This window comes from Podarcis pityusensis (genome assembly GCF_964106645.2).
Source record: "Podarcis pityusensis genome assembly, chromosome: 2".
NCBI classification, from domain to species: domain Eukaryota; kingdom Metazoa; phylum Chordata; class Lepidosauria; order Squamata; family Lacertidae; genus Podarcis; species Podarcis pityusensis.
In genome coordinates this window covers 116982039-117007130 of record NC_138029.1, presented here as the reverse complement: position 1 = coordinate 117007130, position 25092 = coordinate 116982039, and the positions used below count along the sequence as shown (strand labels likewise).

General features: G+C 50.4%; 1 protein-coding gene across 1 annotated transcript in view; it reads right to left on the bottom strand.

The window, feature by feature from the left end:
• Positions 1–971: 971 nt before the first annotated feature.
• Positions 972–25092, bottom strand: part of LOC308469507 (uncharacterized protein) — a 43673-nt gene continuing 19552 nt past the window's right edge. Inside the window, exons 2-5 of the mRNA XM_080992071.1 lie at positions 12279–12659; positions 11698–11884; positions 6618–9982; positions 972–1657 (exon numbers count right to left, since the gene is read on the bottom strand). Coding sequence (XP_080848197.1) covers positions 8511–9982; positions 11698–11884; positions 12279–12644 — 2025 coding nt within the window. The 5' untranslated portion in view covers positions 12645–12659 and the 3' untranslated portion in view covers positions 972–1657; positions 6618–8510. The remainder of the gene's footprint in view (positions 1658–6617; positions 9983–11697; positions 11885–12278; positions 12660–25092) is intronic.

Genomic DNA, 25092 nt, shown 5'->3' with positions numbered 1-25092 from the left:
TGAGCATCGGAGCTCGCTGGCTGTGGGTTGGGCCCTGGGAGGCTGCAAGGCTGGATGCGCCCCCTTGCGCTGTCCCTCAAAATTTATTGTATCATTGGAATCTACCTGGCATCTTCTCGGATATCCAGAATGTTGGACAAATAAGTCTCCTTGTGATCCGATGTGCAGTCACTGGTTTCCTCATCACTAAATATTTTCAGAAAGCTGGGACGATGCCACCTTGCAGCCATAGCTGTCAATTTTCAGATTTGAAAATAAGGGATCAGCAGCCTCACCTGTCCCGGGGACAGTCTACAGGATATCTAACAATCCGGGATAGCAGTGGGAAATTGCACTGGAATAAGGGAATTTCCCGCAAAAAGAAAAAGAAAAAAAGGGAAGGTTGACAGCTATGCCTGCAGCCCGAATGGGTAGCTGGAGGAGGCAGTCCAGTTCCCAGCTCTGCTGGTTGGGATCATGCAATCACTTAGCTCCAGCAACCGACCTTTCCAAACCCTCCAACATTTTTCTGATGAAAATAGGAACATCCCTTTCCATAAATATAATTTTCCTATTTATACACCGCACATCTTATTACGCTGCCCCAGCCACTCTGGGAAGTTTCCAACATATATAAAAAACATAATAAAACATTAAACATTAAAAAACTTTCCTATACAGGATTGTCTTCTCAGAGGGCCCGGGGGTTGGATAACTCCATTCCCTCCAGCATTTCTTCAATGAAAATAGGGAGACCCTAAGGAAAAGCGGAATATTCTGGGATCAAATCAGAAACCAGGACAGCTTCTCTAAATCAGGGACATCCCTGGGAAATAGTGGCATTTGGAGGGTTTCTCTTTCCCTGCTTTTTCATTCGCTGCCTCTGGTCTCCTGCATCCATTTAGCAGAGGAGGGGAACGGTTTTGGCCTTCATACTTCTCCACCCCCACCCCCACCCCAATATAACCAAAAACACACACACCATTTTGGAGTGAGGACCAAAAAAATAAAATCATTTTATTATTTTATTACTTATTTTTGCAGTTCAATCTACCGTATCTATACATTTTATTGTTTATAGCCAATGGCCACCACAATACAATATGAGCACAAATCACACAGCTGCAAAACAAAAGACATTGCATGCACCAGACCAGGATAAATCTATAGCGTCCAAAATTTATTTTCACGGTTGTTTCAATGGGAAGGATATAGGGCAGCAGAGTCCAGGTGGTGAGGTCCAGATTAGAGTTTCTATCATCCTTGACTGTCTGCCCTGCTGGCTGAAGCTGATGGGAACTGGACAACAACATCTGGGGACATCTCAATGGTTATTCTGTGATATACAGAATCTACAAAGGATTAAGGCACTGATCCAGAAGAGAATGAACTGAGAAGAGGCCCCACTGAATTATCTGAAGTGAAACAGAGGAAGATCATTTAATAATAATAATAATAATTTATTATTTATACCCCGCCCATCTAGCTGAGTTTCCCCAGCCACTCTGGGCAGCTTCCAATCAAGTGTTAAAAACAGTACAGCATTAAATATTAAAAACTTCCCTAAACAGGGCTGCCTTCAGATGTCTTTTAAACATAGGATAGCTGCTTATTTCCTTCACATCTGAAGGGAGGGTGTTTCACAGGGTGGGCGCCACTACAGAGAAGGCCTGGTTCCCTGTTGTTATGTAGTGTAGTTTCACCCTGGGCCAACAGGGGGATACTGTATATAGTTTTCACTCAGGTCTGTAGATAGTTTTCACTCAGGTCCGCGGCAGTTATTTTAGGCGGGAACTCTGGGCTGTTGTGGTTACAATGTTGACAGCCGGCTGCCTATAAATACAGGCCGGCTGAGCTGTTCGCAGTTAGTTCTATTCCAGCTTACCATAATAAAGAGCTACTTGAAGAAATCGCTGTGCCGGCTGCTATGTCAACCCACCACCTAACACTGGCGACGAGGATGGGATTGATGGACATCAGAGCACAGCCAGATGCGGCCAGCCTCTGAACTGAGCTGAATCACTGAGCTGAATCACAGAGCGAAATCACTGAGCGAAATCACTGGGCAGAACCAATTCAGAGCTGACTGTTCTGGCTAGAGCACTGTGTTCCATCCATCGCCCTTCAACGCCGGCATCGGAATCATGGCTTCACTTGTGCCTCTACCGCCGTTTGCGCCAGCCTCTGAATCATGGGACTCCTACCTCGCTCGGTTCGACTGCTACCTCCAAGCCAACGAGCTGACAGAAGTATCACAGGAGCGGAAGCGGGGCCTATTCCTCAGCCTCTGTGGGCCTGAGGTGTTTGAGACGGCCCGAGCGTTGGTTGCGCCTGAAGCAGTCCAGGCAACACCATGGGACACGATCCAAGAGAAGCTCCGCAACCACTACGCACCAAAGCCGTCCAAGATTGCTGCCCGCCATGCGTTCTACCACCGGAACCAGACAGAGGGGGAGTCAATCAACAACTACACCACCGCCCTGCGACAGGCTGCAATGCACTGTGAGTTCCGAGACTTAGACGATGCCCTGATGGATCGAATCGTCTGCGGGGTCCGGGACATCCATCTGCAACGGCGCCTCCTAGCCAAGCCAGACCTCACGCTACAGAAAGCCATTGAGGAGGCTGTGGCCTCAGAAGCTGCTGAACGCTCCGCCCAGGAGATCCGCAAGTCCAGCAGCCCGCGTCTTGCTAGGGAGCCAGTTCCGGTGCATCATGAAAAGGCCAGCAGTGAGGAGGCATCCTCCAGTGAAGACGATGACGTGCACCAGACAAAGCGGGAGCGCAGGAAGTTCCAACAGAAGTCCAAGGGCCAACCGGAATGTGCTGGCTGCGGAGGCAACCATTCCCGTGCCAAGTGTCGATTCAGAGACGCCATCTGTAGGAAGTGTTCCAGAAGGGGCCACATCGCTAAGGTCTGCCGATCGGCTCCGTCTGACACCCCCCCCTTCATCAATTCACAAGTCCAAGTCTTCACTCCAGTCTGCCAAGGAAAGTTGTTTCGCTCTCACCAACTGCCGCTGCCCGTCTGGAACCACGATTGGCCAAACCGACTCGCCTACGCGACGCAAGCTGAACGTCACGGTGCTCATTGAAGGAGCTCCATGTGACATGGAGATCGACACCGGCTCTGCCCTGTCCATCGTGTCATGGAGCACCATCAAAAGACTGGTACCCAGAGTGTCCAAAAGGCAACTCGACTCTCACCGCGTACACCTGAGAGACTACCAGGGAAACGACATTCCCGTGGTAGGCGTTGGCCGGTTCCGGATCGCCTTCAAGGATTTTTCGGGCCTGCTCCGGTTGGTGGTGGTCGAAGGTCAGCGGCCAAGCCTCCTAGGGCTAGACTGGTTTGATGCCCTCGGCCTGGAAGTCACCGGCATCAACTGCATCTCTAACGCAGAGACTGAGGGTCTGGTCAAAGACTTTGCCGAGGTTTTTGACGGCACCTTGGGCCAATATACAGGTACGCCCATCTCCTTTAGCCTTGATCCACAAGTCGCCCCCATCAAGCTAAAGCCACGCCGGGTTCCCTTTGCTCTCAAGGCTAAGGTGGATGAACAACTGGACAAACTGATCGCCCAAGGAGTTTTGGAGCCGGTTGACCACGCAAAGTGGGAAACCCCCATCGTCACGCCTGTCAAGCCAGATGGGTCGGTGAGAATCTGCGCTGACTACAAGTGCACGATCAACAAGGCACTTCAGCAGCACGCTTATCCGGTTCCTGTTGTCCAACACCTGCTGCATTCCCTGGGTGAGGGTAAGGTCTTCGCTAAGCTGGACCTTGCCCAAGCCTATCAACAACTGCCAGTCGATGATGCCACTGCTGAAGCCCAGACGATCGTCACCCACCGGGGGGCTTTCCGTTGCCGCCGGTTGCAGTTCGGGGTGAGTGTGGCTCCTGGCATCTTCCAAAGCCTTATGGAGCGTCTCCTGCAAGGGCTTCCGGGCGTGGTACCATATTTTGATGACGTCTTGGTGTCTGCAGACTCACACCAGCAGCTGTTCGAGCGCCTCCGTGCCGTGCTGACCAGGTTCCAGGAGGCCGGGCTCAAGGTAAAGAGGGAGAAGTGCCAGATCGCCGTTCCACAGGTAGAGTTCCTGGGCTATCTTATCGATGCCTCCGGTCTTCATCCAACCACATCCAAGATCCGCGCTATCCAGCAGGCCCCCACCCCAAAGAACAAAACGGAGTTGCAGGCATTCCTGGGGCTGCTGAACTTTTATAACATGTTCCTGCCCCACAAAGCCACAGTGGCTGAGCCTCTTCACCGACTCCTTAGCACTAAGACGCCTTGGGCCTGGGGTCATCGGGAGACGGCGGCTTTCAACGCGGTCAAGGCTCTCCTTTCTTCAGACAGTGTGCTGGTACAGTACAGTGAATCCAGGCCGCTGGTCCTTGCCTGCGACGCCTCACCTTTTGGCATCGGTGCTGTCCTTAGTCACCGTTTTCCAGATGGAAGAGAAGCACCGCTCGCCTACTTTTCCAGGACACTATCTCCGACGGAACGGAATTACAGCCAGCTCGACAAGGAGGCATTGGCACTTGTGGCTGGAGTGAAGAGGTTCCATGAATACCTCTATGGCAGGACTTTTGACCTCATCACTGACCACAAGCCACTCCTGGGCCTCCTCGCCGGTGATCGTCCAACTCCACCGGTCCTCTCACCACGCATGCTGCGATGGACTGTTTTCCTGGCTGCCTACCACTACCGGCTCATCCATCGCCCGGGGAAATCGATGGGCCATGCCGACGCCCTCAGCCGTTGCCCTCTTCCAGCATTTGTGGAAGACCCGGCTCCAGCTTCATCGCTCCTTCTGATTGAGGATCTTCCGGCAGCGCCTGTATCGGCTGCCACTGTGGCCTCCGCATCTGCCCAGGATCGCACCATCAGCCGGGTGCTCAACTGGGTGTGGAGGGGGTGGCCACAAGGGCCTTTTGCATCGGAGTTCCAGCCCTTCGCAACCAGACAACATGAACTCTCAGCTCATCGTGGCTGCCTGCTGTGGGGAGACCGCGTCGTGATTCCCCAGGGACTCCGTCAGCGCGTCCTGGAGGCTCTGCACGTTGGCCACCCGGGAATTGTCAAAATGAAGGCGTTGGCTCGGTGTTACGTCTGGTGGCCTAATATGGACGATGCCATCACTGCCTGGGTGTCCGCCTGTCAAGCGTGCCAGGAGTCGAGGCCTGCACCACCGGCAGCTAAGGGACACACCTGGGAGACGCCAAAGACACCCTGGTCGAGGGTGCACATCGATCTGGCTGGCCCCTTTCACGGCCGGACCTTTATGGTAGTGGTGGACGCCTATTCCAAATGGCTGGAGGTCGCCCTGATGCCCTCCACCACTACCGAAGCTGTCATCCGGGTGCTGCGAGGCCTGTTTGCAACGCATGGGTGTCCTGATGTCCTTGTCTCTGACAACGGACCGCAGTTCACGTCAGGCACGTTTGAGCGGTATCTTTTGGGACTGGGCATCCGCCATGCCCTAACGGCACCTTTTCATCCATCCAGCAACGGGCAAGCGGAAAGAATGGTGCGCTCGACAAAAGAGGCACTGGCGCGCCTGGACCGGGGAGACTGGCATGAGCGGGTCGCCGAATACTTGTTCGTGCAACACATCACCCCTCATGCGGCCACAGGGAGGAGTCCTGCTGAACTGCTTATGGGCCGCCGCCTCAGGTCACCGCTCGACCGGCTACACCCAGACTTTGCCGTGGCTGAACCCCCAGGCTGTGCCAACGCACCACGGTCATTTGTCCCAGGAAACCAGGTCTTTGCCCGGAACTATGTGGGGGACATCCCTTGGGTGCCAGCCACAGTAGTGGGAGTCACTGGACCTCGCTCGTACCAGGTGGCACTCGAAGACGGACGCTTGTGGCGACGGCACATAGACCAGCTTAGGCGCAGGGTTGGGGACTTGGACACTACCGAGGTGCCCCCAACTGCGCTTGCGGCTCCAGAAGAGACACGTACAGATGGCGAGGCCCCACCTACACCTCCCTCACAAACTGCCAGCGTGGAGCCGAACCAAGCCGTTTCAGAACAGGCTCAGACCACTCCACTTGCGGAGGCTCCACCCACAGCAGCGGATCCAGGGGAGTTGGTTCCAATGCCACCTAGGGTCGCACCACAGCCTCAGCGAGAACTGTGTGGCCCTCCGGACTTGGCTACCAGTCCCCGGCGGTCTGGCAGAGTTTCCAAGCGCCCAACTTATTTAAAGAACTATGTTGTTGGACAGGTATCACTGTTGGTCTAAGTATGGGAAATGTAACTGATATGCTTTTGTGCTTAATTGAACCATTACGCGTAGTGCTGTATATAAGGAAACCATTACGATTGTAACTAACGCCTTATCTCGGTGGGGAGGGGTGTTATGTAGTGTAGTTTCACCCTGGGCCAACAGGGGGATACTGTATATAGTTTTCACTCAGGTCTGTAGATAGTTTTCACTCAGGTCCGCGGCAGTTATTTTAGGCGGGAACTCTGGGCTGTTGTGGTTACAATGTTGACAGCCGGCTGCCTATAAATACAGGCTGGCTGAGCTGTTCGCAGTTAGTTCTATTCCAGCTTACCATAATAAAGAGCTACTTGAAGAAATCGCTGTGCCGGCTGCTATGTCAACCCACCACCTAACACCTGTAACCTCACTTCTCGCAATGAGGGAACCACCAGAAGGCCCTCGGCGCTGGATCTCAGTGTCCGGGCTGAACGATGGGGGTGGAGATGCTCCTTCAGGTATACAGGACCAAGGCCGTTTAAGGCTTTAAATGTCAGCACCAACACTTTGAAGTGTGCTCAGAAACGTACTGGGAGCCAATGCAGATCTCTCAGGACCGGTGTTATGTGGTCCCAGTGGCCACTAAATGTTAATAAGCAGAAACCTGTGCAGAAACAGGGACAATACTGCTGATGTGAAAGAAAAATGTTTCATAACAAACTATAAGAGAATTCAAGGGAAAACGTGCCCGTGTTTGAATAAGCAGAAGATTCTACAGTGGTAACTCAGGTTACATACACTTCAGGTTACAGACTCCTCTTCTTCTCAGTTATATGATTATGAAAGTAAAGTTCTTTTGAATAGCAAGAGTCTGGCCACTGTATAGTTTGTAAAAAGGAACTATCAACTAGAATAGCTATTTGGCTTCCTAACTGTAAGCTACTCTGTTACTTTGGATATCATAAAAATTCAGAGACAGACAGACTTTAATGTTGTATACAGTGTAAGGCTGGGGAATTGAGAGGTGGGGAGAGCAAGCGGGAGGGAGGGGTAATACACTTTCATTATTTTACAAAGTTTATACGCAAGGTGTTTATGTCAGTGTGACATGGGTAGCTTCTCTTCCTATTCATTTATTAGTTTGCATTGGCAGTGAGAAAGATCGGGGGGGCAGGGCACAGTTGGTTGCCTTCAGTTGACTGCAGTAAAGGTGGCGGAGGCTGAACCATTTTGAGGACGTGAGTTGCAATTTGAAGAAGACGTGAGTTGCAATTTGACATCATCTGGAGGGGCCACAGGTTACCCAACAGGTCCGTTTTCAGCGCCTTGACCTTCTCCTTGCGCAGCTGCCCTTGGAACTCCTCGTACTGGATGTGCTTTTGTCCTGTAGTGCCTCTGCAGGTGGGCCTTCTTCAGGACAGAGAGGGCCTCACCACAAATGAGGCACACGGGCATGCCTTTCAGCTCCACAAAGAAATAGTCGTGTGTCCATCTTTTTTGAAAATGTGGCACTCCAAATCTATCTTCCTCTTCTTGTGGACACATTGATTGTGTCCAGAAACAGACAATTAGGCAGATGGAGCTGTTCTAATATGGGAGTCCTATGCTGCCTATAGCCAGCCCTGGTCAGTAATGTGTCTGCAGCTCTTTGAGCCATTGAAGTTTCTGAGCTCTTTTCAAAGGCAGCCCCAGGTAGAGTGTGTTAAAGTAACTCCTACGCAATGTGGCACCAGACTGCTTTCTTTTTTTTTAAATTATCTGTTTGTTTTAAATTCTGTAGCTTAAATTCTCTTGATGCTTCTTTTTTTGAGAAGGGCCTCTTACGGTCACAAAGCAATGATTTTCAGTGCAGCTCCATAACACTGATTGTGCCTTCACACTGCCCCTTTTTGTGTGGGGATTTGGATCCAGAAAAGGAGCAGACAGGGAAAGGTTAAGCAGAATCCCACCCACCCCCTGCGCCACCCTTAGGTGTGCTCAGTCTTCGCCTGCTTCATGACTCCAGCTTCCACGAGAAGGCAGGATAGAGCTGCAGAAAACAGGAAGTGGTCCTTCAACCGGCCAGGACATCTCACCATCACAGACAGATCCAGTCTCCTGCTGTGGAGTCAAGAGTGGCCCAGGGATGGTGGAGAGAGGAGGGGAAGGGGCCAGGGACAGAAAGAATGGCAGGGCTACAGATGCTCCCTTGGACCCCTCCCCTGACATCAAGGGGAGCTCCTCTTCTGGGGCTGAAAGCATTGGGGTGGTTTGATTTTATCAGTATTGCAAGGAAGCATAGAAGGAAAGGTAAAAAACACCTATGCGGTTTATTAAAGTATCTGAGGTTTTTCCCCTGTGTGAGTTCGTTGATGTATTCTAAGGTATCCATTTTGACTGTAGCTCTTTCCACATTCAATACATTTAAATGGTTTCTCTCCCGTGTGAATTCGTTGGTGTTTTCTAAGTGATCCATTTTGACTGTAGCTCTTTCCACATTCAATACAATTATATGGTTTTTCCCCTGTGTGAGTTCGTTGGTGTATTCTAAGTGATCCACTATCAATGAAACTCTTGCCACATTCCATACATTTAAATGGTTTCTCCCCTGTATGAGTTCGTTGGTGTATTCTAAGTGATCCACTATCACTGAAACTCTTTCCACATTCAATACATTTAAATGCATTCTCCCCCGTGTGAGTTCGTTGATGTCTTCTAAGATTTTCACTTCTACTGAAGTTCTTTCCACAATCCAAACATTCAAATGGTTTCTCCCCCGTGTGAGTTCGTTGGTGTCTTCTAAGTGTTTCATTTTGACTGTAGCTCTTTCCACATTCAATACAATTATATGGTTTTTCCCCTGTGTGAGTTCGTTGGTGTATTCTAAGTGATCCACTATCAATGAAACTCTTTCCACATTCAATACATTTAAATGGTTTCTCCCCTGTATGAATTCGTCGGTGTACTCTAAGTGCTCCACTTTTGCTGAAACTCTTTCCACATTCAATACATTTAATTGGTTTCTCCCCTGTGTGAGTTTGTTGATGTATTCTAAGGTATCCATTTTCACTGTAGCTCTTTCCACATTCAATACATTTATATGGTTTTTCCCCTGTATGAGTTCGTTGGTGTATTCTAAGGGTTCCACTTGTACTGTAGCTCTTTCCACATTCAATACATTTAAATGGTTTCTCCCCCGTGTGAGTTCGTTGATGTATTCTAAGGTGTCCATATTGACTGAAGCTCTTTCCACATTCAATACAATTATATGGTTTTTCCCCTGTGTGAGTTCGTTGGTGTATTCTAAGTGATCCACTATCACTGAAACTCTTGCCACATTCCATACATTTAAATGGTTTCTCCCCCGTGTGAGTTCGTTGGTGTATTCTAAGTGATCCACTATCACTGAAGCTCTTTCCACATTCAATACATTTAAATGGTTTCTCCCCTGTGTGAGTTCGTTGATGTATTCTAAGGTATCCATTTTGACTGTAGCTATTTCCACATTCAATACATTTATATGGTTTCTCCCCTGTGTGAGTTCGTTGATGTCTTCTAAGTGTTTCACTAAGACTGAAGCTCTTTTCACATACAGTACATTTAAATGGTTTCTCCCCTGTGTGAGTTCGTTGGTGTCTTCTAAGTTTTCCACTTTCACTGAAGCTCTTTCCACATTCAAAACATTCAAATCGTTTATCTCCTTTGTGAGTTTGTTGTTGTATCCTCAATTTTTTTGTTTTCCCCCATAATTTCACAGGTGGCTCCATAGAATTCTGACTTTCATCTTCCTCACCTGTTTGGGAGTCTGGGAGGAAAGAGAATCCTGTTAGACTTTCAAGAAAGACAAAAAGGGAACTGAACACCTGTCCATCCCAATCTGCACCTTCTCTCGTTGTAACACCTTCATTCTCCACTGTCCTCTCTAGGTTCCAAATTTTTTGCAAAGCTGATGAGACAGTGGCAAGAGCAAAACATGATCACTCTATTCAAACTTAATAAGGCAGCATCATTTTATAATACAGATCTATGCTGAAACTGGTTTGTTAGACACATCTCTATTTTTATTTCTCAAGTGAATGATCTCAGGCTCGAGTAACAGTGTCTCCCATGTGAAATAAGTGAAACTTAAGTGCTACATTTAACTGTAGAAATATTGCAATATATTGGAACCTAAGAAGAGCCTTCTGGATCAGGCAAAGGCCCACCTAGTCCAGCATCCTCTTCTCACAGAGGCCAACCAGATGCCTGTGGGAAACCGGCAAACAGGACTGGAGCACAAGAGTCTTCTCTGCCTTCCTGTGCTTTCCAGAAACTAGTATCAAGAAGCATTATTGCCTAGGACCGCGAGGGCAGAGCAGAGACGTCAGTGGACTTTTGACCAGGAAAGCTGGTGCCACTATAAACCTCTGAGTCTCTTTGTTGGCTTTGTGTACTTATGTTGAAATTTGCACCAAGGTTGTACCACAGTATCTCCATGGAAGCTTAGGGACGGACAAAATTACAGGGTGTCAGCTCTGTGAATCTCAAGCCTCTCGTGCCTCCGCTGACAGAGCCTGAGAACGCAAGAGATGTGATTCGGTTGGAAAGTGAAGCAGGGGAGGAGCAGCCAAGCTGCAGCAGGAGCAAAGAACAAAGAACAGGAAGGGGGGTGCCGGGGCGGGGCATAGACTGTTAGCTCCAGTTTGAGCTCTGACACAGGGACCCCAGAAATAGCCTGTCCAAAAACTCTTAGGCTCGAGAGAATCTGCGAGAAGAGGGGAAAAGAGAGCGAAAGTGGGGGCTTCTTTGCTGGAGGACTCGGCAACTGCAAGCTGGGATGAACAGGCCGAAGACTGAGCTCCACAGTGATTTATGAGTTTGAGATAATTACTACTGGAGTTGTCTCATGTCTGTGCGGGAGAACCAAGCCTTTACACAGGGGCGCTAAAATTATTATCCCACTCACTCTCACAAACAACCCCAGTCTGTAAGATTGGCAATTTTGCACAATTTGCTTATAATACCAGACGCTCTTGGACTTTATATGCCCAATCCTAAGTGTAGAGCCTCCAGCCCCAGGAATTGTGTATCATGATAACGGGTCCTTTGTCCCTTAACCCCACCAAACTGGGGAGGTGCATGCATCTATTGTGTTTTGATGCTGGTGGAATGTGTGATTCTGACCCTGTCTATAAAAAATAAGAATAATAGAAACAATTTATGTACATTAATTATAAATAATTATGGGAAACATTTCCATTCCCCTTCACCCATTTTTCAGGATTGGTGTGCAACATCATTACCATCAATTATTCCTGCCGTGGAAATAACACCTAAGATTTCAAAGCCTGGAGGAAGAAAATCTGCCCCCACTACTTTAGGAAAAGGATTCAAGAAACAAAGAGTTGCTTCGGAGAAGGCCTCACCCCTTCCTTCTTCCTGTCAGGAACTTCCTTCCATTTGTCTCCTCTTCATCTTTTCCTCTTTCTCCCTCCACCATCCGTCTATCCCTGTCCCCATCTCCTCTTCCCTGGAACTCACCAGATTTCTCCAAGGGTCCTGGGAGGGAATGCTCAGACGTTGCGGGGAGAGATGCGGGAGACAGCCTGACCAGGTCAACCGTCCATCTTCCTCCTTCCATCCTGCCCAGGGTTGCAGGTTCAGTCTCAGCTAGGTTTGCAGGTTCAGCTTCCTGAGGAGCGCAGAATCCAGAGCAAGCTGCAGCTTCCTGGGAGGGAGGGAAGAAGAAGAAGCCAAGGGAGTCTGAGAGCCCCTGCAGGGATTCTCCTGCCCAAGACATTCTGCTGCCCCTGGAGAAGCCCCAATTGGGCACCCCCTTCCCAAGATCCCCCACCCATTTTCAAACACCTTTGGCAATTTCTTTCACCTGCCTGTCCCACCTCCCTTCCTAAGGCTGGCATGGTATGCACATTAGTGGCCTGAGAGTAGACCCCATAGAACTTAAGAGTTAATCTGCAAAGGACTGCTCTGAATACATGGGTGGCCCTTGCATGGAGAAGGAAGAATATTCACCACCATAGCTAAACAGAACCTCCATGTCTAGAGGCAGTGGACCTGTGACCTCCAGGTGCTGGAAACCCAGGTGAGAGGAGGGCACTTACCTTTCCAAGAAGCCCCTCAGTGTCTGGGAGCAGGGTCTGGTCTGTCCCCCCTGCTCTCCCACTGGGCCTCCGACTGGCATCCGCAGCTCCCCTGAAGGAGAGGACACCATCCCTGGAGTGGGGAAAATTGGGAGCCTGTGGGGTTTCCCACCCTGAACGAGGGGGCTGCATCGTCTTCAGGAAATCCTGCTTCTGGGCATCCCAGTGGTGCTCCAGCTGCCCCTCCTCTGCCTCCTGCTTAATTTGACATAAATCTGCCCGAGGCAGAAGATCCCTGATGGTCCCAACTTGGCCGGCAGGAGGTTTCTTTCCTTTGTACTTCAGTCTCTCCCTTTCAATGGGTCTCCTGGGTCTCTGCTCTTCCATTTTTACACCACCCTCCTGGAAAAGAAATAAACACAAAGTAAAATGAAACCCAAGAATAAAAACAAAAGCACATTTTTTAACCACTGGCCAGTTTTTGAAATATATTATTACTCTTTCTATTTCTGATGTTCAGGCTGTGAATAACAATCATTATGTCACCCAAATGACTCCACCCAGGGACGAGGTGAAGCTATCCAAAGACTGGGGGAAACATCAAGGTTTATGGAAGTACAAATAATATTGGGGGGGGGGGGGCGGGAACCAAGTCAGTGGAAGGAAATTTAAAAGCAACCCAGTGAGAGGACTGAGCATGTTCAGTGGACAGGGAATGCTGATCCTGGCTGCAACTTCTAGCATGTTGGAAAAGAAACAACAGATCTTTGTATATGATTAAGGCTGCAACAGACCCACCTAACATTTAAAGTACATGGCTTCACCCAAGAAATCCTGCGAGCTGCGGTTTGTTAGGCTGTAGCAATAAACTACAGGTCCTGTGGTTCTCTGGGGGAAGCCACGTGCTTTAAATGTATTGTATCCGCACAGCCTAAGAAACAAACTGACAAAATGAATATTGACCAAAAAATCAAACAACCCACTCCAAAATATTTTATATTTGATGGTCACAAACTCTCTTGACTGAAGACATTCTAACTTGCAGTCCATTGGCTGCATATGGTTTGCCAAGCCTCATGGTGTGTCCTGCTAGTCCCTGCCGTTTCCATCTCCTGATCTGATCATAGGATGAAGACAGGGACGCGGACTTATAAAAAATATTGGGGGGGCCCGGGAAAGCTCATGAATAATAAATAAGCTCATGAATATGCAAATAAAGTGGCGCCGCCTCCTCGTGAGCCAACAGGGGAGAGCGTGCTGCGCCTATTAATCAGCTCCGGAGCGGAAATTGGGTGGAGCTTTTGCTCGGGAGGGAGGGCAGGAGGCATGCAGCCCGACCCTGTGCATTTTGGGCTGGGGGAGGGGCGGCGATGGCGCTCTGCTGGAGGGGCGCCGGAGATTATTGGGGGGGCTGAGCCCCCCCAAACGAATTTTTGAGGGGGCTCGGGCCCCCTCAAGCCCCATGGAGTCGGCGCCTATGGATGAAGATCTCTGTCTGTCCTGGAGAGAAAGATGCCTAAGGGGCCCTTACAGAGATCTTTTAAACTCCAATTTCACCACAAACCAGCACAGTGCTGAAATGGGGTAAAAGCCCTGCTCTGGAAATAAATGATCCCTCTGGCTGCTCTTTAAAGACGATTTCTAAAGAACAATCTGAAGGGTCTTTTTTCCACAGATCTCCTTGCTAATTCAGAAGGGTCTTCTTGTGCTCTTATTTCTCCTCCACCCCAGAACTGGGGTTGGAAGGTCTAAACATGCTGATTGTGTTTGCAAGACTTGCATGTATGCTAGATGGCATGTCTGGTGAGTGTGGGCAGCACCTCTGGCGTGTGTGCATGTGACTTTATGGTCTGCATCTCTTTTCTGTGTGCGCATGCATGTGCATACATTGGCCACAAAGCTCACTGGAATGTGGCCTCCAGAATCAATGCATCTTTAAGCCCATAAATGTTCCTCCTGCTCTATCAGAAAGAACAATCAAATCTGAGACTATCAAGAGGAGAGAACTCCTGGATCTACAGAGTTAATGTTCTCAACACCCTATGGACACAAACTGCAATGAGATTTCCCTTTAATTGCTTTGAGATTTTTTCCCTTAAAAATATGAAGCAGTATATAAATGAAATGAGTAATAATCTGAACATGAATAGCTAATTTCAATTTTGCCTTCCTCAGTCTTTTACAATACTGTCTTCAACGTATTTATTATCATTAATTCATTTCCATATGCCACACTTCTTAAGAATCCTCCTTTCCTCTGCATTCTCAAAACTGTAACCCACTTCAACCCTCAGCCTTCATCTCAAAACTCTGCTGCCTTACTAAGTTGGAAATAAAACCTTTAATGAAACAGGCTTAAGCCTGTGTCACTTATTTACACGCAGACACAAGAGGTCACTAACTTTGATAGCCTGGGAAAAGATCAGATGCGTTCTCCAGGAAATAGATCTATTAGATGTTTTATTAGCCTTGACAGAACAACAGAACCTCCATGTGTAGGCAGAGTGTACCTTGATGGGAGGAAGGCAAAAGAAGCCATTTCCTTGCTAAATGAATGTGATGGACATCATTGCCACAAGATGCGGTGCTGGTGGCGGCAAAGAGAGCTTTCAAAGGCGATCAGACTAATTCACCAAGGAGGGCGATAGGTTTATCAATGGCACTGGCAGAGGTGGGGGGGCAGGAGTAGTGGCCTGCAAAGGGTGTCACGGGTCTGCAGGGTGAGAGGGACACCTCCTTGCTGCACTGCTCTTCCATTCCCCCCTGCCTCCCCTTCCCTGTCCGCCGTGGGGAGGACCATGGAAGAGTACGGGGCTCCCTGATGAGGGACAGGGAGAGGGGCGGCAAAAGCCCCAGGTACGTCGCTGATCATCGGACGACTATATGCATCGTCCATCGCGAAGCAGCAGCTGCCTTGGACCCCTCATTCTGCCCCTTGAGCTCAGGACTGAAGGGAGCAGCTCCCCAGGGTCTCCGGCAGGGTCCGTGCCAGCCTGAGCCAGAGATGTTTGCCCCTGTGCCCTCCTGCAGATGCCCTGCCCCTGAGCTGCGCCCCTTCCCCTTCCTGCCCGGTTGGGGGGCGCCCTGCAGCCTCTGACTCTACTCGGGGCCTGATCCTGCCAGGCGCACGTGCTCTCCTCCTCGCCCCCCCCCGCCTCCCGCACCTCCGTCCCCGCACAGAAATCCGGCTCCTCTCCGGGGAAACTCGCCAGGCCACGGGCCGCTGCTCCTCCGCTCTCCACGGCGGGGGACAGGAAAGTGCAGCCACTCTGGAGTCCCCCTGGCTGGCCCCGTTTCCTGCCTCTCTGGGCATCGGAGCTCGCTGGCTGTGGGTTGGGCCCTGGGAGGCTGCAAGGCTGGATGCGCCCCCTTGCAAGGCGAGGGCTGCGAGACCGCCCTGCTGCTTCCCCTGCCCTCGAATTTGCAGCCCGCTGCTTCTGATCCTGGAGGTTCTGCTCTTAGCTGTCGGGGCAAATGGATTAGCCCTATGAGATCTGGTCCATTCCTAGCTCTGGAGCAGCAGGGAACAAGCTTTTTGCACCCTTCTCTAGGGATGGTCACACGCCGCCATCTGTGTCCCCTGTACACAAATCACTGAGTTGTCTTATTGTCTTAACTCAGTCAGTAGAGCGTGAGGTGTTTTATCTCAAGGTTGTGAGTTCGAGTCCCATGTAAGGAAAAGCGGAAATAAAGTGTAATGTTACCTTGAAATTGTGTACACAATAGTCCGATGGTTTTTAGAGAAACCCAAAAACTTCCCCTTTCTATACTCTTTTGTTGTCATCAAGCAGTTGGTCCCTTACCTTTCCCGCCCCAACCTGGCCACAGTGATCCATGCGACGGTCACCTCCAGGCTTGACTACTGTAATTCGCTCTACGCAGGGCTTCCCTTGAAGCTGTCCCAGAAACTCCAGCGGGTGCAGAATGCTGCAGCCAGGCTGCTCACGGGGTCTCTGTCATGGGAGCATATTCACCCAGTACTTTTCAAGCTGCACTGGCTCCTGGTGGAGAACAGGGTCAGATCTAAGGTGCTGCTTTTGACCTTTAAAGCCTTTCACAGCCTAGGACCCTCGTACCTACGGGACCGCCTCTCCCGGTATGCTCCACGGAGAGCCTCAAGGTCCATAAATAGCAACACCCTGGGTCCCGGGCCCTAAGGTGGTCCCGGGCCCTAAGGAAGTTAGATTGGCTTCAACCAGAGCCCAGGGCCTTTTCAACTCTGGCTCCGGCCTGGTGGAATGCTCTGCCTCATTAGACCAGGGCCCTGCAGGATCTGATTTCTTTCCTCAGGGCCGGTAAGACAGAGTTGTTCCGCCTAGCCTTTGGCTTGGTGCCAAATTGATTCCCTCCCCCTCTTTCTTTTTCTTTTCCTTTCTCTTCCTGCGATGAGGCTACATTTTAATATTTTAATGTTTCAATATTCTAATGTATTTTAATTTTGTTTTTAAGTTGTAATCATTCAACTTGTTTTTATTATTGCTTGTAAGCCGCCCTGAGCCCGGCCTTGGCTGGGGAGGGCGGGGTATAAATTATTATTATTATTATTATTATTATTATTATTATTATTCTGTAATAAGTGGGTTTTGTTTGGAAAGCTGTCTCTCAAAATTTATTAGAACATTGGAATGTACCTGGCATTTTATAATCTCTTCAGTATGTTGCACAAATAAGTCTCCTTGCGATCAGTATGCAGTCCCTGGTTTCCAAATCCTCCAGAGGAAATATTCCTGAAATACCATTTCATGAAGCTGGGACGATGCCACCCAGCTGCCTGAATGCCTAGCAGCTGGAGGAGGCAGTCCAGTTCCCAGCTCTGCTGGCCTAGGTCATGTGATCACTTAGCTCCAGTAACAGATTCCAGGGCTGGGCTCTGTTATCTTTCCATACCCTCCAACATCTCTCTGATGAAAATAGGGGTGTCCTGTTCCATAATGATAATTTTACTATTTATACCCCACACATCTTATTAGGTTGCCCCAGCCACTCCAGGCAGCAACCAACACATATAAAAACATAAGAAAACATTTAAAAAATTTCCTATACAGGATTATATTCAGACAACTTGGGGGTTGGATAGCCCCATACCCTCTGGCATCAAGTCAGAAACTGACGACAGCTTCTGTAAATCAGCGATGTTAAGTCGTGGGTTGACATAGCAGCCGGCACAGCGATTTCTTCAAGTAGCTCTTTATTATGGTAAGCTGGAATAGAACTGACTGCGAACAGCTCAGCCGGCCTGTATTTATAGGCAGCCGGCTGTCAACATTGTAACCACAACAGCCCAGAGTTCCCGCCTAAAATAACTGCCGCAGACCTGAGTGAAAACTATCTACAGACCTGAGTGAAAACTATATACAGTATCCCCCTGTTGGCCCAGGGTGAAACTACACTACATAACACCCCTCCCCACCGAGATAAGGCGTTAGTTACAATCGTAATGGTTTCCTTATATACAGCACTACGCGTAATGGTTCAATTAAGCACAAAAGCATATCGGTTACATTTCCCATACTTAGACCAACAGTGATACCTGTCCAACAACATAGTCCTTTAAATAAGTTGGGCGCTTGGAAACTCTGCCAGACCGCCGGGGACTGGTAGCCAAGTCCGGAGGGCCACACAGTTCTCGCTGAGGCTGTGGTGCGACCCTAGGTGGCGTTGGAACCAACTCCCCTGGATCCGCTGCTGTGGGTGGAGCCTCCGCAAGTGGAGTGGTCTGAGCCTGTTCTGAAACGGCTTGGTTCGGCTCCACGCTGGCAGTTCGCGAGGGAGGTGTAGGTGGGGCCTCGCCATCTGTACGTGTCTCTTCTGGAGCCGCAAGCGCAGTTGGGGGCACCTCGGTAGTGTCCAAGTCCCCAACCCTGCGCCTAAGCTGGTCTATGTGCCGTCGCCACAAGCGTCCGTCTTCGAGTGCCACCTGGTACGAGCGAGGTCCAGTGACTCCCACTACTGTGGCTGGCACCCAAGGGATGTCCCCCACATAGTTCCGGGCAAAGACCTGGTCTCCTGGGACAAATGACCGTGGTGCGTTGGCACAGCCTGGGGGTTCAGCCACGGCAAAGTCTGGGTGTAGCCGGTCGAGCGGTGACCTGAGGCGGCGGCCCATAAGCAGTTCAGCAGGACTCCTCCCTGTGGCCGCATGAGGGGTGATGTGTTGCACGAACAAGTATTCGGCGACCCGCTCATGCCAGTCTCCCCGGTCCAGGCGCGCCAGTGCCTCTTTTGTCGAGCGCACCATTCTTTCCGCTTGCCCGTTGCTGGATGGATGAAAGGGTGCCGTTAGGGCATGGCGGATGCCCAGTCCCAAAAGATACCGCTCAAACGTGCCTGACGTGAACTGCGGTCCGTTGTCAGAGACAAGAACATCAGGATACCCATGCGTTGCAAACAGGCCTCGCAGCACCCGCATGACAGCTTCGGTAGTGGTGGAGGGCATCAGGGCGACCTCCAGCCATTTGGAATAGGCGTCCACCACTACCATAAAGGTCCGGCCGTGAAAGGGGCCAGCCAGATCGATGTGCACCCTCGACCAGGGTGTCTTTGGCGTCTCCCAGGTGTGTCCCTTAGCTGCCGGTGGTGCAGGCCTCGACTCCTGGCACGCTTGACAGGCGGACACCCAGGCAGTGATGGCATCGTCCATATTAGGCCACCAGACGTAACACCGAGCCAACGCCTTCATTTTGACAATTCCCGGGTGGCCAACGTGCAGAGCCTCCAGGACGCGCTGACGGAGTCCCTGGGGAATCACGACGCGGTCTCCCCACAGCAGGCAGCCGCGATGAGCTGAGAGTTCATGTTGTCTGGTTGCGAAGGGCTGGAACTCCGATGCAAAAGGCCCTTGTGGCCACCCCCTCCACACCCAGTTGAGCACCCGGCTGATGGTGCGATCCTGGGCAGATGCGGAGGCCACAGTGGCAGCCGATACAGGCGCTGCCGGAAGATCCTCAATCAGAAGGAGCGATGAAGCTGGAGCCGGGTCTTCCACAAATGCTGGAAGAGGGCAACGGCTGAGGGCGTCGGCATGGCCCATCGATTTCCCCGGGCGATGGATGAGCCGGTAGTGGTAGGCAGCCAGGAAAACAGTCCATCGCAGCATGCGTGGTGAGAGGACCGGTGGAGTTGGACGATCACCGGCGAGGAGGCCCAGGAGTGGCTTGTGGTCAGTGATGAGGTCAAAAGTCCTGCCATAGAGGTATTCATGGAACCTCTTCACTCCAGCCACAAGTGCCAATGCCTCCTTGTCGAGCTGGCTGTAATTCCGTTCCGTCGGAGATAGTGTCCTGGAAAAGTAGGCGAGTGGTGCTTCTCTTCCATCTGGAAAACGGTGACTAAGGACAGCACCGATGCCAAAAGGTGAGGCGTCGCAGGCAAGGACCAGCGGCCTGGATTCACTGTACTGTACCAGCACACTGTCTGAAGAAAGGAGAGCCTTGACCGCGTTGAAGGCCGCCGTCTCCCGATGACCCCAGGCCCAAGGCGTCTTAGTGCTAAGGAGTCGGTGAAGAGGCTCAGCCACTGTGGCTTTGTGGGGCAGGAACATGTTATAAAAGTTCAGCAGCCCCAGGAATGCCTGCAACTCCGTTTTGTTCTTTGGGGTGGGGGCCTGCTGGATAGCGCGGATCTTGGATGTGGTTGGATGAAGACCGGAGGCATCGATAAGATAGCCCAGGAACTCTACCTGTGGAACGGCGATCTGGCACTTCTCCCTCTTTACCTTGAGCCCGGCCTCCTGGAACCTGGTCAGCACGGCACGGAGGCGCTCGAACAGCTGCTGGTGTGAGTCTGCAGACACCAAGACGTCATCAAAATATGGTACCACGCCCGGAAGCCCTTGCAGGAGACGCTCCATAAGGCTTTGGAAGATGCCAGGAGCCACACTCACCCCGAACTGCAACCGGCGGCAACGGAATGCCCCCCGGTGGGTGACGATCGTCTGGGCTTCAGCAGTGGCATCATCGACTGGCAGTTGTTGATAGGCTTGGGCAAGGTCCAGCTTAGCGAAGACCTTACCCTCACCCAGGGAATGCAGCAGGTGTTGGACAACAGGAACCGGATAAGCGTGCTGCTGAAGTGCCTTGTTGATCGTGCACTTGTAGTCAGCGCAGATTCTCACCGACCCATCTGGCTTGACAGGCGTGACGATGGGGGTTTCCCACTTTGCGTGGTCAACCGGCTCCAAAACTCCTTGGGCGATCAGTTTGTCCAGTTGTTCGTCCACCTTAGCCTTGAGAGCAAAGGGAACCCGGCGTGGCTTTAGCTTGATGGGGGCGACTTGTGGATCAAGGCTAAAGGAGATGGGCGTACCTGTATATTGGCCCAAGGTGCCGTCAAAAACCTCGGCAAAGTCTTTGACCAGACCCTCAGTCTCTGCGTTAGAGATGCAGTTGATGCCGGTGACTTCCAGGCCGAGGGCATCAAACCAGTCTAGCCCTAGGAGGCTTGGCCGCTGACCTTCGACCACCACCAACCGGAGCAGGCCCGAAAAATCCTTGAAGGCGATCCGGAACCGGCCAACGCCTACCACGGGAATGTCGTTTCCCTGGTAGTCTCTCAGGTGTACGCGGTGAGAGTCGAGTTGCCTTTTGGACACTCTGGGTACCAGTCTTTTGATGGTGCTCCATGACACGATGGACAGGGCAGAGCCGGTGTCGATCTCCATGTCACATGGAGCTCCTTCAATGAGCACCGTGACGTTCAGCTTGCGTCGCGTAGGCGAGTCGGTTTGGCCAATCGTGGTTCCAGACGGGCAGCGGCAGTTGGTGAGAGCGAAACAACTTTCCTTGGCAGACTGGAGTGAAGACTTGGACTTGCGAGTCGATGAAGGGGGGGTGTCAGACGGAGCCGATCGGCAGACCTTAGCGATGTGGCCCCTTCTGGAACACTTCCTACAGATGGCGTCTCTGAATCGACACTTGGCACGGGAATGGTTGCCTCCGCAGCCAGCACATTCCGGTTGGCCCTTGGACTTCTGTTGGAACTTCCTGCGCTCCCGCTTTGTCTGGTGCACGTCCTCGTCTTCACTGGAGGATGCCTCCTCAATGGCTTTCTGTAGCGTGAGGTCTGGCTTGGCTAGGAGGCGCCGTTGCAGATGGATGTCCCGGACCCCGCAGACGATTCGATCCATCAGGGCATCGTCTAAGTCTCGGAACTCACAGTGCATTGCAGCCTGTCGCAGGGCGGTGGTGTAGTTGTTGATTGACTCCCCCTCTGCCTGGTTCCGGTGGTAGAACGCATGGCGGGCAGCAATCTTGGACGGCTTTGGTGCGTAGTGGTTGCGGAGCTTCTCTTGGATCGTGTCCCATGGTGTTGCCTGGACTGCTTCAGGCGCAACCAACGCTCGGGCCGTCTCAAACACCTCAGGCCCACAGAGGCTGAGGAATAGGCCCCGCTTCCGATCCTTTGATACTGCTGTCAGCTCGTTGGCTTGGAGGTAGCAGTCGAACCGAGCGAGGTAGGAGTCCCATGATTCAGAGGCTGGCGCAAACGGCGGTAGAGGCACAAGTGAAGCCATGATTCCGATGCCGGCGTGAAGGGCGATGGATGGAACACAGTGCTCTAGCCAGAACAGTCAGCTCTGAATTGGTTCTGCCCAGTGATTTCGCTCAGTGATTTCGCTCTGTGATTCAGCTCAGTGATTCAGCTCAGTTCAGAGGCTGGCCGCATCTGGCTGTGCTCTGATGTCCATCCATCCCATCCTTGTCGCCAGTGTTAAGTCGTGGGTTGACATAGCAGCCGGCACAGCGATTTCTTCAAGTAGCTCTTTATTATGGTAAGCTGGAATAGAACTGACTGCGAACAGCTCAGCCGGCCTGTATTTATAGGCAGCCGGCTGTCAACATTGTAACCACAACAGCCCAGAGTTCCCGCCTAAAATAACTGCCGCGGACCTGAGTGAAAACTATCTACAGACCTGAGTGAAAACTATATACAGTATCCCCCTGTTGGCCCAGGGTGAAACTACACTACATAACAAGCGACATCCCTGGAAGATAGTGACACTTGGAGGGTCTGTCTTTCCCTGATTTTTCCTTTGCTGCCTCCATTCAGCAGAGGAGGGAGCCTTCATACGGAGAAGGATCGGGGCCAACAGGGCATAGCTGGTGCCTTCAGATGACTGCAGTGAAGGGAGAACCATTTGGGGGAACAGATTGTTGCAATTTTGGAAAGGGATGGAAAGAGCACAGCTACATCGTGGTTTGGTTCTTCAGGTACTTGTTGTTCAAGTTGTTCCATGGAATTCCTGATCTGGACCTTGTGTGGGAAATGAGTTCTCTCCATCACAAGAAAAAAAAATTGAACCTTTACTGCACAACAGTCTTAAGCAGTCTTACAATAAGATGTACATGATAAAGAAGCACGTTGCAAACAATGTTCAGTCCTTTATGTAATCCTGTGAACTTTCCTCTCTCTGGTCCCAGAGGGAGATCCTAAGCTTCTTCATCATTGCAGAACTTATTTGCAACTGCTGCTGCTTCTCCTAGCCATCTCCAACAAGCACCCATTGACTTCTCAAGTTTAAGCTTCCTTCTGTTAGAGCTCTGCAGCTTCTGTTTCCAGCGATGAGTTATTAGGAAAGATACCAGCCTCCTCTGCTGCTTTTGTCAGAGTGGAACCTCTGAGTGGAACCTCTTGCCGAAAAGGTTGCACTCTTTCTTCTTCTATGTTTGCTTCATATGCCACAATGTTCTCTCTCTTTTTCTCAAATGCTCCAGGTGACCACAAATGAGTGTCTAAAGAGAAACCAAAAGCTCAGAGTTGGGATGGGGGGGGGGGCGTGAATATCAGGTTGCCTTGTAGTGCCTGGGGGCCCTGCTATTAGATTTGTATCTCGTAAGTGTTGTAGGAGCTTTTTGTTTTTTTAGCTGTATATTTAAAAAACAAGGCTCTCATAAGATATTTCATTCTTTTGTTATTCTGACATTGCATTGTACAGGAGCACATTTGCACAGCTGTTAAAAATAGTGATTTTTTAATATGAAAAAAGAAAAATGCATTCTAAAGGGTTTCTTTAGAAGCAGAACAAGCATTTTATTTTATTTTAAATAACAGAGAAATGAGGCCCAATTCTTAGTGCTCATCCTAGGTTAAGGATTAGCAGCCACACCCTCACAAAAAGGATTTTGTTAGCAAGTGTCAAGGTGAATTCCTACCTTGTATTCCTGGGCTGCCTCTTCCTTGAGAACCACAGTTCTCACTAATAAGGAAGTCCTATGCTGCCTAGAGTCAGCCCTGGTCAGCAATGTGTCTGCAGCTCTTTGAGCCAGTTGAACTTTCTGAGCACTTTTCAAAGGCAGCCCCATGTAGAGCGTGTTACACTGACCCCTACACAATGTGGCACCAGACTGCCTCTTTGGGGGGGGGGGTATTATCTGTTCTAAACATGTGTGTGTGTGTGTGTGTGTGTGTTTCTTTCTTTCTTTCTTTCTCTCTCTCTGTGTGTAGTTTAAATTCTCTGAATGCTTGTTTTTTGAGAAGGGGCTCTTTGGGTCATGAAGCAATGCCTTTCAACTCAGCTGCATAACATTGATTGCGCCCTCACACTGCTCCTTCTGGTGCGGGGATTTTGATCCAGAAAAGAAGCAGATGGGGAACGGTTAAGCAGAAAACCCCCCCCCGGGTCACCCTTAGGTGTGCTCAGCCTTCACCTGCTTCATGACTCCACCTTGCATGAGAAGGCAGGATGGAGCTGCAGGAAACAGGAAGTGGTCCTTCCACTGGCCAGGACATCTCATCATCACAGACAGATCTAGTCTCCTGCTGGGGAGTCAGGAGTGGCCCTGGGATGGCAGAGAGAGGAGGGGAAGGGGCCAGGGACAAAAGGATGGTAGGCTCTAGATGCTCCCTTGAACCCCCCCCTCCCTTGACACCAAGGGGAGCTCCTCTTCTGGGGCTAAAAGCATTGCCGTGGAGGTTTCATTTTTGTCATGCTTGCAAGGAAAGAAGGGAAGGTAAAACCACCACCAACCACACACAAACACAAAGAACTGAATGAAAATAGCCCTGTCTGAGCGATTAGCTACTGTAGAGCATAATGGGGGGTTTAGCTGTGATGCTCACCTGCCTCCCTGGATGAGTCTTTTCTTGGTGTCAGGGAGCTGGGGAGCAACATGAAGTTCCCAGGTTACATTTCCTTCTGGTCAGCTATTCAAGCTCTTGTCTGCTCCCCATTTCTTTATGGAGGGGCAAAGGCTATGCACTTTGTATAGATGCAACTATAACCAACAACTGGTGTCTTCTGGGTGCACTGAGCTCCTCCCCCCCCCCCGGCCTTCTCTCCTTCAGATATAATACAGATTCCATCCGCATCCTTTCCCCACCCTCCAGAAGGCAAATAAATCCGATTGTTTATTTAGGACATCATTATATTGAATGAAATATCTTTTCTTTTTTTTAACAGATATTTATTAGAATTTTGCAAAATGAAAAAATAAAAAATAAAAATACAAAATAAAAATAGATAGAGAACAATTCCATCTTTCCATCACTTTCTTTCATTTGCTTATTTCCCGGACGTCCTCGCACCTCCCTTTTTGTATTCCAGTTCAATTTGTTAGTTCAGCAAATCCTTCCCCTCTTTGTTTATCCTAATCTTTAATCTTGAAATAATGTGTAACATTAACTTTTGACTGTTAATACCCCGTTTTTTTCATACTCCTTATACTCCTTATACTCCATACTCCAAAGATTGCACCAAAAAACAATAATAAAGTTCCAGAGGTCCCAGTTCTGCACTGCAGTATATCTGTTCCGTTCTGAGACACCCTCCCAGGGTTCTGGGGTATGCGAAGCCTTGTTTCCCTGTTTTTAACTCCATTACCAAAAGCGTCTCCCCCTC